At 43.6% G+C, this 16,899-nt stretch overlaps 1 protein-coding gene across 1 annotated transcript in view; it reads right to left on the reverse strand.

Moving 5' to 3' along the window:
- samd4a (sterile alpha motif domain containing 4A) overlaps window positions 1-16,899 on the reverse strand; it is a 79,497-nt gene that overhangs the window by 11,876 nt on the left and 50,722 nt on the right. Inside the window, exons 5-10 of the mRNA XM_080730791.1 lie at window positions 16,153-16,262; window positions 13,646-13,732; window positions 9,710-9,959; window positions 9,301-9,386; window positions 8,715-8,833; window positions 6,727-6,931 (exon numbers count right to left, since the gene is read on the reverse strand). Of these exons, the coding sequence (XP_080586917.1) occupies window positions 6,727-6,931; window positions 8,715-8,833; window positions 9,301-9,386; window positions 9,710-9,959; window positions 13,646-13,732; window positions 16,153-16,262 (857 nt within the window). The remainder of the gene's footprint in view (window positions 1-6,726; window positions 6,932-8,714; window positions 8,834-9,300; window positions 9,387-9,709; window positions 9,960-13,645; window positions 13,733-16,152; window positions 16,263-16,899) is intronic.

A 16,899-nucleotide genomic window follows, 5' to 3' on the forward strand; every position in this document is an offset into this window, starting at 1 on the left:
GACACACACACACACACACACACACACACACACACACACACACACACACACACACACACACACACACACACACACACACACACACACACACACACAGCATGAATGATGGGCCACAGATTCAAATGAACTTCCTAAAAGCCCAAGGGTTTTAAGATGTGATTCATGATACCATCATGTGAGCTCAAACTGCTCCCTCACTAGAAGCGGTCCATTGATGACAACAGCATTCTCCAAATGCCTGGAATGTCATTGTCTTCCCCTCCAAAAGAAAATAAGGAAAAGTAAAATAAAATAGTTCAATAACCCTACAGTAAATAACATGATGAACCTACTGTATTTTGAATGGAAAATACATACAGCTCTGAGTGAATAACAGTCTGAACTATAAGTGGGCCATGCAGTCATGGAAAGCAGGAAATAACCGTGGAACACCGTACTGTAACAACAACTGCTGCTATTTTGCTTCATTATCCCATTTAGGCCTAGCATTATTGAATGCTTTAACCAGTGAAAAATAGCAGATATACACCGAGTGCCGCGCTGCGAGCTTGTAGATCTGCTATTTTTGAAAAATCGTGAAAATGTGTGCACGATTTTCAATATATATTTTGTAACTCAAATCTCTGCTTCTGGGGGGGGGGGGGGTCCCTGGAACAACATATTTTGAGATGGGGGGTCTGCGGCCGAATAAATTTAATTTTGGGGGTCCTTGACATGAAAAAGTTTGAGAACAGCTGATTTAGAGGAAGTATTTAGAAGTCGGGTCAAAGATCGGGTCAAAGATATTCAAAGACTTGCACACATTTTCACGATTTTTCAAAAATAGCAGATCTACAAGCTCGCAGCGCGGCACTCGGTGCCGCGCTGTGAGCTTGTATATCTGCTATTTTTAGTTAAAGCATAAAATAATGGTTAAAGTGGTTAAAATCTAACGCGACTTGGGCGCGTTCCAGGTATTTGCTTCATTATCTGAAGCTCAGCTTCATTGTTCTTGAATAGAACAAGAGAGCACATACTGTACAACACAGGCCAGCCTAGAACAGTGTTCTACAGCAGGGGTATTCAACAGGGGGTCTGGGACCCCTAGGGGGTCCTCAGAGTTACTTCAGGGGGTCCTCCAAATCTTTGTCTGTCAGAAACTTTTTTTCTCCTTTTTTATATTAACCACTTGAACCCTAAGTCCCTAACGTCCATATTCTGAGAGCTTTAGCAAAAAATAGCAGATCTACAAGCTCACAAATCTACAAGCTCACAACGAGCTTGTAGGTCGGCTATTTTCAGCAAAGAGGTTTGGTGTAGAGGGGAAAAAGAACACACTAAATACAGAGTGAACTAAGGGTCAAGTTTATTAGGTATTGACGGTTCAAGTGGTTAAATATCTGACACAAATTGACATGAATCCAAAATACATTGATGATTGTGCTGTCAAATGATGAAACTATATGGAATCTATGAAAAGTTTGTGGGGGTCCCTGCTTCATCTCTCTTTCCACTAAGGGGTCCTCGGCCTGAAAATGTTGAAGACCCCTGTTCTAGAGCAGTGGTTCTCAACCTTTTCAGGCCGTGATCCTCCAAATAATAGGCTATTTTAACTGGAGACCCCCCCACACTGACGAGCATTAGAGTTGAGGCATTACATTTTGTAAAACACGGTTCTATTGTGAAAATAGCAGATCTACATGCTCACAGAAAACAATGTTGCACATTAAGTTAATCATCTGGGGACCCCCCCAAAATAATTTGGGGACCCCCCTGGGGTTGAGAACCACTGTTCTAGAGCAACACTGTAATATTATAATATTATCATTGATGATGTGAGCATTGTGAGCTGAATGGATATCCAAGCTCACGGTGAGGTTGGCGGTCAAACACTTTAGGTTGAGACCCAAAAGAGAGATTTTGCCCGGGACCCAAACTAGTGAAAACAGCATATCTACAAGCTCACAACGTGTCGCGTCGTGCCTCACCGCTATTTCCACTTATGGAATCTCTTAGATTTTTCTTTAATTTATGAATGAAATTACTTAGAAAAATCTTTGCATTATTCCTTTTTATTCATGAAAATCCTTTGCAAAGTTTTGGAATAATAATCAAAAATCACACCCGTGTGAACTGAGCGGTGGAGGCTGTGCTCCGCTGGGTGAGTGGAGCAGCCCCGCAGGGGTTGAGGTATATGGGTAAAATACATGCATTACAAGGTTGCTCAACAGTGGCACTTGAAGGTACTGTAGGTCACCCAGGCATTAGTGTGTGTGTGTGTGTGTGTGTGTGTGTGTGTGTGTGTGTGTGTGTGTGTGTGTGTGTGTGTGTGTGTGTGTGCGTGCGTGCGTGCGTGCGTGCGTGCGTGCGTGCGTGCGTGCGTGCGTGCGTGTGTGTGTGAGAGGGTGACCTGCTGACCCCCCAACCTTTTCAGGCCGCGATCTCCAAAATAATCATATTTTAACTGGGAATCCCCCACCCTGACCAGCACTAAGAGTTGAGGCATTATATTTTGTATAACATGGTTCTGTTGCGAAAATAGCAGATCTACCGTACATGCTCACAACGCCTCGCAACACGAGGCGTTGTGAGCATGTAGGTCGGCTATTTTCACTGTTTCTGGCTCTAATATTTGACAATTTGGCCAATGATTAATTTGCCATATTAGAGGTGTTAAAAAGTCCTTAATTTGTCACTTTAGAAATGTGCAGATACCCTCTAGTCTAGTCTATACACTTAAACTTTATGTTGGTTTGTTTACTGTTGAGTGAGAAAACAATGTTGCACATTAAGCTGATCATCTGGGGACCGCACAAAATAATCTGGGGACCCCCTTGGGGGTCCCGACCCACAGGTTGAGAACCACTGTTATACATTATAACCATAACCCTCTCCTCTCTCTCTCTCTCTCTCTCTCTCTCTCTCTCTCTCTCTCTCTCTCTCTCTCCCCCCCCCCTCTTGTGGCCCTCCGGCACAGAGGGCCAGGGAAAAACAGGAAATGCCTGTCCACTGTTCTCACTGCCTCTGCCTCTCTCTCTCTCTCTCTCTCTCTCTCTCTCTCTCTCTCTCTCTCTCTCTCTCTCTCTCTCTCTCTCTCCCTCATACACACACACACACTTTCTCTTGCCCTCTCTCTCTCTCTCCGCCGCCCCTCCCACTCCGGCACCGCAGCGCACTGCTGCTGCTACCTCTCCTCTCCCAAACTATGACTCACACGTTTCCCTCTCATTCTACACACATCCACACACACAGTCTGAAACACAGGGACGTCTAACTATGGAGGGACGGGAGGTGGAGGAACATTACTTGTAGGTATTTCCTTCCATTGTAAAGAGACGGAAATAGAGGGAGAGTAGAAACAGTGACACAGAAATAACGTGAGACAAGAGGGTCACTTTTTTAAGACGCTCAAGAGTTAAATCGACCACAGTCAGGATCTCTTTTTTTGCAGCAGCAGCAGCAGAGAGAAAGTGAGACAGAGATACTGGTTGTCCCGGGGATGAGATGGTCGCAGTTGTGTCGGGGTCTGACAATTCAATTCAATGGAGCTTTATTGGCATGAGAAAACATTTGCCCGGGACCAAAACTAGTGAAAACAGCAGATCTGCAAGCTTGTAGATCGGCTATTGTCACTGCTTCTTAAACATTTATGGAATCTCGTAGATCTTTCTTTTATCTATCATTGAAATGACTTAGAAAAGTGTGTCATACGGTGTTAGATCTGACATGCAGTGTAGTTTCCGCGCTTCCAGAGTTTGGCGGTTCCGCTCGCCGAGAGCTCTGACGCGGGGCCTCTGGAATGCGGGGTGACCTGCCCGCGAGTTCCATCCACCTCGCCTCACTGTTCCCCCCCCCCCCTTCCTCGCCCTACATTCTTCCACCGTGGGATAAATGCTCTATTTTGGGGAGAATACATGCTGCAGGAGGAATTCCGTTATCTGGGATCCCTACCGTATAAACATCCTGGAGCCCAAAACCTACTATGTGTCTCCAAATGTTCCTGCAGCCTTTGTGACAAACTGCACTATGTGCATTAAGGGTTTCCTCAACTTACCTAATACAGTGGTCCTCAACCTTTTCAGGCCGTGACCCTCAAAATAACCATATTTTAAGCTTGTAGATCTGCTATTTTTGGCAAAGAAGAGCAGGCTAATGTATTTGACGGTCCAAGTGGTTAAATTAAGTGAAAATACACATTACTCCAACATGATGACAGTGCTGTCAAACACGTCTAAGCTGTCTAAGAAATCTATGAAAATCTTTCTTCTGCAACACAATTTTATTCAATATGTGCTTCATCTCTCTCTCAGCTAAGGGGTCCCTGGCCTGAAAACGTTGAAGACCCCTGCTTTATGTTGTTACTGTATTCCTCTAATAATGAGTTATACCTTTTCCTACACTTAAAACTTTACTACTACAACCCATTTCTGACCTTTGCCAAGCCATGTCTTGAAGGACCACCTTGTACATGATAGAGTCAGTCAGTTTACGACTCTACAGTACCGTAGAAGGTCAAGTGGGGGTAATAACACACTACCGTAAATCATCTAAATATGTACCAGCAGGTTGAGTCATGTCAAGTCAAACCCAAATTGAATGTTCATACAAAGACAAACTCAATGTGCTATACACAAAATAACACACACACACACACACACACACACACACACACACACACACACACACACACACACACACACACACACACACACACACACACACACACTCACACTCACACACACACAGTATAAGCAAAGACATACATACATACAAATGTATGTTTTGTGTCGCTGGGCGACGATTGTGCTTGATAATCAGATCGCTTCCATGGATGCTTTTGCGTCCTCTTTAAAGGACAACTTAAGTTTTTTACAACAAGGGTTCATATTTTAGATTGTAATTAAAGAATATAAAATATGAGTGTTAAAATGATTTCATTGTTTTAGAGATTCTTATTTCAGTGGTTGGGGGCATGCGTACAAATGGCTAAATATGACATTTTACACAGAATAAGCCCATTCCCAAGATACAATGCAACCTTTCATGGTTGGATGTGACTTAGTTATGGGGGCTAGAAGTGTTACTGTAAATAGCAATAAATAAACTGCTGGCTTATTGTGTCTAAAAAGACATATTTAGCCACTTGTACACATGCCCCCATGCGTACGCATGCCCCACATTTTAGCACGGTAAACGCAATAAAACAATAGAACAAACTTTTTCTTTTCTCTAATTACAATCTAAAATATGAACCCTTGTTGTAAAAAAACAAAGTTGTCCTTTAAGTAGGCTACCCTCATGCCTCTTGGCTGTTGTAATTACTTAATTTCTCCCTGCAGGATCAATAACATGCAATCTCTTCTAATTGTTCTCATTCCGACAGCATTTTCTCATAGTAGATAACAACTATTCTTCTTTGTTGAATTAAAGCACACTAGCCCTTACCCGTTCAAAGATATGAGCTCCGAAATGATGTGCAGTGTGTAGGTTATGGGATGTGCACTGTGCACGAAGTATATGAGGGATGAAAAGTAACTTTAACTGGTGCTTGCATGATGTAGGAGCATCAATGTAAGAAACCCGTTTCGTTTAATGGCTACAGAGATACTGTCCCCCCCCCCCCCCCCAGCCCGCCTGCCCACCCGCCTGCACACACACCCGCCTGCCTGCACACACACACACACACACACACACACACAGAGCTGGTTAAACATTTTGCCTCAAGCTAGATGCAGAATAGATGCGCCTCATGCTAGATGCAGAATAGATAGTAGATACAGCATACCCGTTCAAAGATATGAGCTCCGAAATGATGTGCAGTGTGTAGGTTATGGGATGTGCACTGTGCACAAAGTATATGAGGGATGAAAAGTAACTTTAACTGGTGCTTGCATGATGTAGGAGCATCAATGTAAGAAACCCGTTTCGTTTAATGGCTACAGAGATACTGTTTCCCCCCCCAGCCCGCCCGCCCACCCGCCTGCACACACACCCGCCTGCCTGCACACACACACACACACACACACACACACACACACACACACAGAGCTGGTTAAACATTTTGCCTCAAGCTAGATGCAGAATAGATGTGCCTCATGCTAGATGCAGAATAGATAGTAGATACAGCATAAAAATGCTAATATACAGCATACGATTTGTGAAAGTGACAAACGGGCTTCACAGTTATGTCAGGTGTGTTCATATGCTTATGGTGATGCGATTTCAGATCAATTGCTCCAGCCACTGAGGAGAAACGCTGTTTCAGACAGACAGACACTCACTCAGACAGACATTCGCAAAATTATATTGGATAAAGGGTGTATTCATAATTCTCTTCAAGGCTGTTGGGGAGCACTCTGTCAGAGTGCTGTGCAGAGAGCACATCCTAGACACTGCCGCTGAACAGAAGGTCTGTCTGTGGAAGCTGAAAGCAAAAGATTCATGCTATTTGTTCCAAAAAGGCTTTATACCCTGTATATATCGTTGTTGTCGGGTGGAAACCTTCTATGTCCAAAACTGTTCGTTTAGTATTATCATTTTAAAAATGATTTAAACTAGTGAAAAAAGCAGATCTACAAGCACACAACGCCTCGCATAGCCTGACGGTCGCAACTGTTTCGCACTGGCATATTCACCTGGTTTCCAGGCTAGAAGTTCAGCACGTCCCAAAACAAACAAACAAACAAAAAAAAGAACAAAGGGTTGGGAAGTATGATCAACAAGCACTCCCTGTCCTGTCAGACTCACCTGTCTACCTTGTTTCAGGCCGGTAGGCGTGCTGCTGGAGCTGCGCGGCGTGGGCCCCAGAAGGCCCCCGGTGCCCAGCAGGCCCAGCCTGGCCCCCGGCAGGCTCCTGGAGGGCATCTGGAACTGACGGAGGCTCCTTCGGGTGGACACGCTGCCCCCCACACAGCCAGCGGTGGGGAGAGAGTTGGACTGGCCGAAACCTCGGCTGGAGCAGAGGGGAGGGGAGGGTCCACGGGAGAGTTAGGCAGTGCTATCATATGATGGCATGCAGAGTTTAGGGATGGGACCATATACGAAAATGTCACGTCACGATTATTGTGACCGAAATAATCAATCAAAATATGCCTAATACTCTTAAAATGGCACTTTTTGTTATCAACCACTTGAACCTCTGCGTCCATATTCTGGGGCACCCTTTGCCAAAAAATTGCCAATCTACAAGCTTGGGGGCTAAGAGATTTGGTAGAGTGGAAAAAAAGTCTGTATCAAGTATGTTTACAGGTGTGTTTTAACAATTGTAGAGGGTTTAAGTGGATCAAAGGTGAATTGATCCCAGCATATTGACGGAGAACAATTTCACAATAGATTAAAATCTCTGCGATATGATTATTGTGAGCGTTTTGTATCACGATAAACGATAATAAGGATTATCGTCACATCCCATGTAGAGTTCACCGAGTTGTTGTACTGTACTTGAAGTTACTGGTCATGCTTTTCTTTATGTCCAAGTTTTCTAAGTATGTTCCAAGGAGATTCATACAAAGCATCGCACCAAATGGTGTGTGTGCGTGTGTGTGTGTGTGTAAGTAAGTACCAACCATTGCTTGGAATCATAACAGACCTTGGGTATAGATGTCGATTCTCAATACTCATATTTGGAAGGGGTGAAACGATATAGTAACTGCATCAAAATATCGTTTTTAACTAAAAAAAATCAAAGTATATTGAAATGAAAACATCTAAAATTGAATCGTTTGATTTTGTATCGTATCGAATCGGCAGTGCAAAGAATCAATTGTATCGATACTACCTACTTGCGCATTGCATTTGGCATTTTTAAGAAGAAAAAATTAAAAGGAGGGGTTTAATTACTTTTCCATTCCATATAGCTACACTGGTCTATCGATAAATGTGTGTAATCTCTGGGTTCATGTCAAGGTACAGGTTTGTCAATTTACAATGTCCATGTATTTGGCAGATAATCACAGTGTTTACTTATTTATATCCATAATAATACATGTTTCCCTTAAAAACCTACACTATCCACACCTTTCACATAGATTTAATTTCTTTGCTAAATAGTTACTATATCGATTTTAAATCATTGAATCGAATCGTATCGTATCGCCATGAATGAACCAATATTGTCCATATATCGAATCGTCAATCATGTATCAAATCGCTATTAAAATGTATCGTTACACCCCTAGCCACAAGTGGTCTAACAATCGCTGGAATGTCAACGAGCAAGGCCAAACAACTGTCTAATTAACCTTTTTGTTGCCAAGCTTTAAAATATTCAATGTCTTGAATTGCCAGAATTGCCAGAATCTTTTAATGTGCAAGATGTGCAAGGGTCATGCACGGATGATGCACCACACGTGTGCACGCCATTCACAGCTTTCAAATAAAAAAAATCTGCTTGGAAATCCGTTCAGGGCATTCAAAAGATATAGGCTATAGTGTTTTCTTCAAATGTAAACAAACATGGCTGCAATGGGAGCTACCATTCGCGATTACGATCAAGCCGAAACTGGAAGTACTCTGGAAACTCTGGGTTGGCACCATGTGTTAAAATGTGTGTGTGTGTGTGTGTGTGTGTGTGTGTGTGTGTGTGTGTGTGTGTGTGTGTGTGTGTGTGTGTGTGTGTGTGCGTGCGCGCGTGCGACCGTGCGTGTACCTCCTCTGCTGTCGGTACCCAGCCATGTCTGTGTGTGTGCGTGTGTGTGTGTGTGTGTGCGTGCGTGTGTGCGCGTGCGTGCGTGTACCTCCTCTGCTGTCGGTACCCAGCCATGTCGAGGAGGGTTTTCCTGGGAATGGACCGGAACAGCCTTTGGACCTGCTGTTTCCACGACAACAGCCTCTTCTTCTGTGTCTCAGAGAAGGACTGTGGAGTAGGGACAGAATGTAGCGTTCAAAGAAGAAGAAGAAGTAGTAGTAGAAGAAGAATGAATGAGGTGGGTAGTAGGGATGGGACGATATGAAAATGTCATATCTTGTGACAAAAGAAATCGCGATTTACGATATTATCGCGATAATCAAAATGGGCGGAACATTTGCCAAAATATAGCAGATCTACAAGCTCACAACGCGTCACATTTTGAGCTTGTAGATCGGCTATTTTTTGGCAAAGAGATTTGGTAGTGACTAGTGAGTGAAAAAAAGACATGCAGCTCGGCAAATAAAAGGTGAATTGATCCCAGTGCATGACGGAGGACGATATCACGATAAATTAAATCTCCACAATACTATTATCGTGAGTGGTTTTTAATCACGATAAACGATAATATCGCTTATCGTCCCATCCCTACTTTTATTATTTATTTACTCAAGGAAATGACTGTGTGTTTATACCTCGTGGATAAGGCACTTATCAATGAGCTGCAAGTATGAGCTGATGTTCTCCTCGTCAGGTCTGGACACCAACAGCTGGGTGCAAACTAGAAGTGGTAGAAGTGAGGGATCAGTGGGGGTTATCAATTGAACGTAGAGAAGTGGGGATTTGACATTACAAAAGATTGATCAATTGAATGTACAGTAGTTCAAACATTAAGAAAACTGATGTGTGTCATTATGGAAGAGAGGACTAAGGTGGGAAAAGAGTCCAGTCTACAAAATGGCAATATTTCTAACAACAACAACAACAACAACAACAACAACCAAACTGAACGACACTGATCTCAACTGATCATGGATACGGTTCAAACCACTGGTAATCTCCAGCCAACTAAGGATGCTGGATCCAGGCCGCTGGCTAGCTTACCTTTCCCCATGACGCGTGTGAACTGGCCAGGGAGGTCTCCCTCTGCGACCAGGCTGGTTCCGGGCTCACCCTCGCCTCCTCCTCCACCTCCAGTCAGGTGGGAGCCAGGAGCGACACTCTTGCCCTCGGAGCCCAGCAGGGGGCGCTGTGGAGAGGAGTCCTCTCCGCCGCCGAAAGCCTTGATGGGCGTCAGGATCATCTGATGGAGCTCCTGGAGAGGTGCGCGCAGGTTCCCACCCTCCAGCACGTCCTAGGTTAGGGATGGGACGATATGAAAATGTCACGATTATTGTGACAAAAGAAATCGCGATTTACGATATTATCACGATAATCAAAATCCATTATCCTGGGGCGGAACATTTTGCGACGCGTTGTGAGCTTGTAGATCGGCTATTTTTTGGCAAAGCCATTTAATAGAGAGTGGAAAAAAAGACTGTATCAAGTACGTATATTATAAGTCAGTGGAAGCACTGTGAACCAGCTCATGAACAAACACTATTTCTGAACAACTGAGACCATTATAAAATAATCTTGTGATACTTCCGAGACAGAAACGATATGTGCCGCTGTTTAGATCCTCAATAAAATGATGAAATTCATCACATCGAAAAGCAAGTGATTAGAAAACAACCTCTGATTTATCTTCTTTTATATTCCTAAACCGATTATATGACAAAGATCTCAGTCGTTCATAAATAGTGTTTGTTCATGAGCTGGTCTAGCCGGCTCCATTCACTGCCATGTATTTCCGGTGCGAGTTTTGGCACTCATGGTGAGCGCCATGGCCGGTCATGGCACCTCCCTGGCGTCACGTGTTTCCTTTCCTTCTATAACAGGGGTCTACAACAGGGGGTCCGGACCCCTAGGGGGTCCTCAGAGTTACTACAGGGGGTCCTCCAAATCTTCCAATCCTTTTTATATTAACAACTTGAACCTTAGTGTCCATATTCTGAGAACTGTAGCCAAAAATAGCAGATCTACAAGTTCACAACGAGCTTGTATATCTGCTATTTTCGGCAAAGAGTTTTGGTGTAGAGGGGGAAAAGAGCAGTTTAAGTACAGAGTAAAAGTAAAGATACACTGACGATTGTGCTGTCAAACGATGAAACTATATGGAATATATGAAAAGTTTGTGGGGGTTCCTGCTTCATCTCTCTCTCAACTAAGGGGTCCTTGGCCTGAAAATGCTGAAGACCCCTGTTCTATAATAACTTCCTTGGTGGTGGTTGGGCTGGACAGGAAGTGAGTAAAAAGAATAGACTTGTCATGTCAACCGTTTTTGTTTTTTTTAGCGTTGGTGTTTGTGCTTTGCTGTCTATAACAGTGGAGAGAGGCAGAGAAAGGAGAGATGACGTGGCGTGTGGCACAGATCATGACGAAAATGAACAGAAATCCAAGGCAATATTCAAGTGCACATAATAATGTATAATTTCTTTTTTGTTTAATTATTCATTCCAACCACGTAACGGCAAATTCCACGAAGGTGAAATCCTGAACACTATGTCTGAATACTGACGTGCTTTTCCCCAGGCCATTAGCAGACAGATGAGGTATAAAGAGGTATTATTGGCTCAGCGACCTGCTGTGTGGACTGCTAATATGATCGCTGTACGCCAAGGGAATCGTTCTAGACAGTTCTACCACCTATCACTGACGAGCCGTAAAATATATCTGACAGGAGAGAGGGAGAGAGAGAGAGAGAGAGAGAGAGAGAGAGAGAGAGAGAGAGAGAGAGAGAGAGAGAGAGAGAGAGAGAGAGAGAGAGAGAGAGAGATTGGGGAGAAAATAACCCCTCGCTAGGGTTGGGATCCATAACCGGAGGAATCGAGAGGAACCGGAAGCAACCTTGTGAGGAACCAGGAATCGGTTTCATCACTTTGGAACCGTTTCAGGAACTGGTTTTATCACACTGTCCAAGCTTCATGTCTGCTATACAATTACAATATCGGTGTCGGTGGTTCTCTAACTTTTACATTTCATGGATTTCACCATAACCATGAGTGAACAAACAGAAACCCCCTAAAGGAATCGTTAAAGGGAACAGTTAAGGAATCTGACCGTTAAGAGGGAACCAGAATCATAACCATTATTTTATGCTTTAGCTGCTGAAAAATAGCAGATATACAAGCTCACAGCGCGGCACTGTGAGCTTGTATATCTGCTATTTTTGAGAAATTCAGAAAATTTGGTGCAAGTCATTTAATATTTTGCCCCGGTTCTATAAATGTCTTCTAAATCCTTCTTCTAAATCAGTGGTTCTAAAACGTTTTCATGTCAATGGACCCTTAAAATTACATGCATTTGGCCACGGACTCCCATCTCAAAATGAGTACACAAACGGAACCCCCTATAGGAATCTTTAAGGGGAAACGTTAGGGAATCAGACCGTTAAAGAGGGAAACTTTAGGAGCGAGAATCGTTATAATCCCAACCCCTATGTATCGCTGCATCATGTACACTACAGTATTCCCCCCCAAATTGCTCTAATCCTGATTCCCGACACTGCTTACCCGGTCCGGGGCCTTTCAGGCGTGTCCTGTGTAAAAACCAAAAATACCAAGCCAACAAACAGGTGTCCAGTTTCCCCAGGCCCGACAAATGACTCGCTAACAAATTTTAGCACCAAAGCCTTTGGTGAAAAGGTTAGGCCTGAATTTAGCGGGGTACAAGTAGACCCTCCTGTGGTGCGCCCTTGGATGCCATTGTCAGAGCTGGGCCGATTGTGCCCAGCGTCAGACGGGCTGTGGTTGGTTGACCACGGTTGCAATGCGCAGCCAAAAACACTTCTTCCTGGATTAGGTGTTCCCTTGGTTGTCGCTGTCTCAGAAAAGTAACACTTACTAAGACTGTGCACACACCCACACGACACAGGCTGGCACACACACACACACACACACACACACACACACACACACACACACACACACACACACACAGGCTGGCACACATACACACACGCAACCACACACACACATCCACATACACATCCACACACACACACACACACACACACACACACACACACACACACACACACACACACACACACACACACACACACACACACACACACACACACACACACACACACACACACGCTCTCTTCACTAGAAAGAAAGCCTGGCTTGTGTTTGAGATTTAACTCATACCCACAAAAAATAGAATCCGGGGATCCACAAGGGGAACGGCATGACTCCAATGTGTCTCTCTGACTTCATTTGGCCAGCATGACAGCAAGACATCATCAGTCATATCTGTGATTCATGACTCCAAATGTGTTTTTTTTTACCCAAACAGAGCCATATTGACTTGCATTATGAAATAAAAATGTAGTATTTCAAAAAAGTATAAAACATCATGCGGCCTTACTGGCAGTGACCACCAGAAACATGGTGCTGGCTGATCCAGCGGTTTGCGAGATTAGCACTGACACACAGACCCTCTTCTGGATGGCTCCGATAGAGCCAGGGGTGAGATGACGGTGGAGCTGTGTGGAGCGTCGTTCCACTACCTTTCAAGCTGCACGCACACCCCACATGCACATACTGTACGCCGTCAAGATGTGTTTTTTTGCAAAAACAACAAATTAACAATGTAACTAAATAATAAGAGAAAGAAAGTTTTCCATCACATGTGTTGAATACAGTATTTCAACTAGCACAGAGCAGCAGGCCGCGCGCACATGTGAAGTCATTAAAATAGAGTTCCACTGGCAAAAGAATCCACAGCACACCACTGTATAGAGCCATGCCATAAAAAACATAAAACATAAAAACATTCTACAAGGTTTCTTCAGGGCCGTATATAAGCTTTGGGAGGAACAGAAGACAAGTAGGCAAGGCACAGGGGCCTATTTCACGGTAGTAACCGTAGCTAATAGCAGGCTTCCTGTACGGGGTTGAGGAGAGAGAGAGAGAGATCTACAGACAAACTGACCTTTTCCAAGCAGCGCAGTAGGTTCTGTCTCTCTTTGAGCTTCTGAATGCTGATGACTATCTTGTGTCTCGCCCCTTTGGTGACATTCTGTTGGAGGAAAAAACGGTTTCAAGGGTAAATTGTGTGGAGAAGTCCTTCGAACATTCTTTTCAGTCCCTTTAAAACACATCGGGTGACCAGGATTAATCAAGATTTGAAGGTCCAGCAAAAAAGTAATCGTAATCCGAGTATGTCCTGGCTTTTGTAATGGCCGGTAGAGAAGGCAGTGTTTTAAACATGAAGGTGTTTTAGTATTGATGGTTCTTAGCATACAGTAATATTGTCTGAACACAGCAGCTGCTCATCCTTGAACTCCATCTGGTTGTTTTGTAATGCTGTGGAAAGGCTATGGCAATGCCTAAATAATGATGAATCCTGTTTACTTAATACTGTAATCATGATAACTGTGTGTTTTTTTTAAATCATTTTCTTAATGTCTCATTGTACTTATCTGTATCATATCTTTGGAAAAGGTTTGTAATAAACCCTATACCAAATACTCGCAACACGATAATATGATAATAATATGAGATAACTAGAAGCAGTGCTCTTCCGAGCACAGGTCTCCACCAGGCCAGGCGTCCTGGTGGTGCTACTGTATAGGCCAGTGTAAAAAGGGTGGCATATGTTCTTCACCTTAGACCTTTCATAGCAATCGGACACTGCATGCATGATTTGAAGCATTGTGTTCCAAAAATGTGTTTTGCTAAAGTCTACCTGCTGGTGGCGCTATAACAGGCCAATGTGAAAAGGGTAGCATTTGTTCCTTGACATAGTGGGAATATGTGTGGCAAATTTCACGGTAATTGCAAGCTGCATTGATGATTTGAGGCATTTTGTTCAAAAACAGAGCAATCCTGCACACTTTGGAAGCTAATATTAGCCAATCAGGATGGAATATGAAATATCAGACGGATCAGACTTGATCACATGACTATAGAGATACTGTGTACTGATTTGTGTTATTTTTGGAGAAGATCTGAAGGAGTAATATCCAAAAATGTGTTTTACATAAGTCGGCCCAAAGGTGGCGCTATAAAAGGCTGATGTGAAAAATGCAGGGCAAAGGTTTATCCTTAGCCTCTAGGGAGTGCGCTTACAAAGTTTGAAACTGATCGGTGGAGTTATAGGTAAAACCATAAATCGGCCTGTTATAGCGCCACCATGAGGCTGATTTAAAAAAATGTAAGTGGCATTTCTTCCTCGGCCTAGTGGGAACGTGTGTGTGCGATTTCATGATAATTGCACTTTGCGTTTGTGATTTGAGGCATTTTGTTCAAAACGGCTCAATCCTACAAACTTTGGAAGCCAATCTTAGCCAATCAGGATGGAATATGCAAAATCGGACAGATCTGTGTCGATCACATGACTGTCGAGATACTACCTGCCAATTTGTAGGATTTTTGGACAAAATCTGTAAGAGTAGTGTACAGAAATGTGTTTTGCAAACATCGGCCACTAGGTGGCGCTAGAACAGGCCCATTTGAAAAATGTAGGGCAGAGGTTCTGAATTGGCATCCAAGGAATATGTGTGCTCACTTTGGCAGCAACCGGGCCAACGGCGACTGAGATTAGGTGGTCACAAAATGTGAGGACGCACGGACGCACGCACGGACGGACGCACGCACGCACACATGGACGGACGAAGGACCTTCAAGAAGGGGAAAACATACTATCCCCCATGCCTTCGGCTGGTGGAGACAATAAGCTAAGTTGCTATAAAGGGCTAGGTTATTCTGACAGAGGAAAACAACGGGTTAGTCAATGACCAATCATAAATATGTGCCTTTCTTTTAGTTTTATTTTATTGTACTTATATATCATATTTCATATATAAATATGGGAGAGTGCTTTTTGCAGGTCTTTCAGTCCGAGTGTATCAAAAAAGGCCGCGGAAGCTTGTGATTGGCTGCGCGGAGGTGACGAAAGTCGGGGGGATGGAGATACACCTAAACCTAACCTTAACCCTAACCCTAACCTAACGCTGGTGAATGCTAACCTGGTGAATGTTAACCTGGTGAATGTTAAACTGGTTGGACCAACAGTGCTTAACCCAGTCGCCTTTTTGATACACTCGGACTGAAAGACCTGCAAAAAACACTCCCATATAAATATATCTTAAATGTTAGGGAGGGACTAGTGGAGAAGAGCAGAAGCAAACTTTTATGTTTGGTTACGCTCTTGTGAAAATAGCAGATCTACAAGCTCACAACACGTCGCAGCGCGACGTGTTGTGAGCTTGTAGATCTGCTACAAAGTGTAAAATCAGGCATTATGACACCATCAAGGCCTGACAAAAGAATATATATATATTTTGTCGACAAAATCAACTGTAGATTTAGTTGACTAAAACTGAGACTAGAATATGACTAAAACTAAATGAGCTTTCATTCAAAAGACTATAAGACTATGAATTTGATGTCCAAATCATCACTGGTCCTCACCATGTGTGTTTCATGTCTACCAACCTGTGACTCCAGCTGCTGTTCAGTCAGTGACATCATCTCGTCGTAGGTCATGGTGGAGAAGAGAGCAGCGTACTTATGGAGACGGAGGCTCTTTAGCCACGCAGGGACATCTGTGGGGCATGCGCGCGCACAAACAGACACAGACACACACAGACACACACAGACACACACGCACACGCACACGCACACGCACACGCACACACACACACACACACACACACACACACACACACACACACACACACACACACACACACTCGACGTTAACTGACCTTGTCTTTAGTTCACTAATAGGTGAAAGTTCAGCGATAACATCAGTGTTTTCACCAATCATCTAAATCAGTGGTTCTCAAACTCTCAAATTTCAAGGACTCCCCTTAACTCTGACAGTGTACAAATGGAACCAAATTAACCCTAACGGGTTCATTTGGTTCCATTTGTACACTGTCAGAGTTACGGCACAGACTTGTATGGGTCAATTTAGACCCCCATAAAGGAACCCACAGTCCCTGACTCCTGGAATCCACTTTGAGAACCACTGATCTTAATTGTTCAAACAAAGCAACAATAGAAACTCTTGAACCTTCAACAATAATATGATGACTACTCTGCAATGTCTGACTCTGCAGCAATACGCCTGCGTTCACAAAGTCAAGCGCTCGTGTCGTGAGTAGACCAACTCAAGATGTCTAAGGTGATGCTTTAGTGATATCACATGTTCAGTTTGACACGGTTTGTTGGGAATGC

Source organism: Nannobrachium achirus (assembly GCF_963921795.1).
Source record: "Nannobrachium achirus genome assembly, chromosome: 7".
In the NCBI taxonomy this organism is placed as follows: Eukaryota; Metazoa; Chordata; class Actinopteri; order Myctophiformes; family Myctophidae; genus Nannobrachium; species Nannobrachium achirus.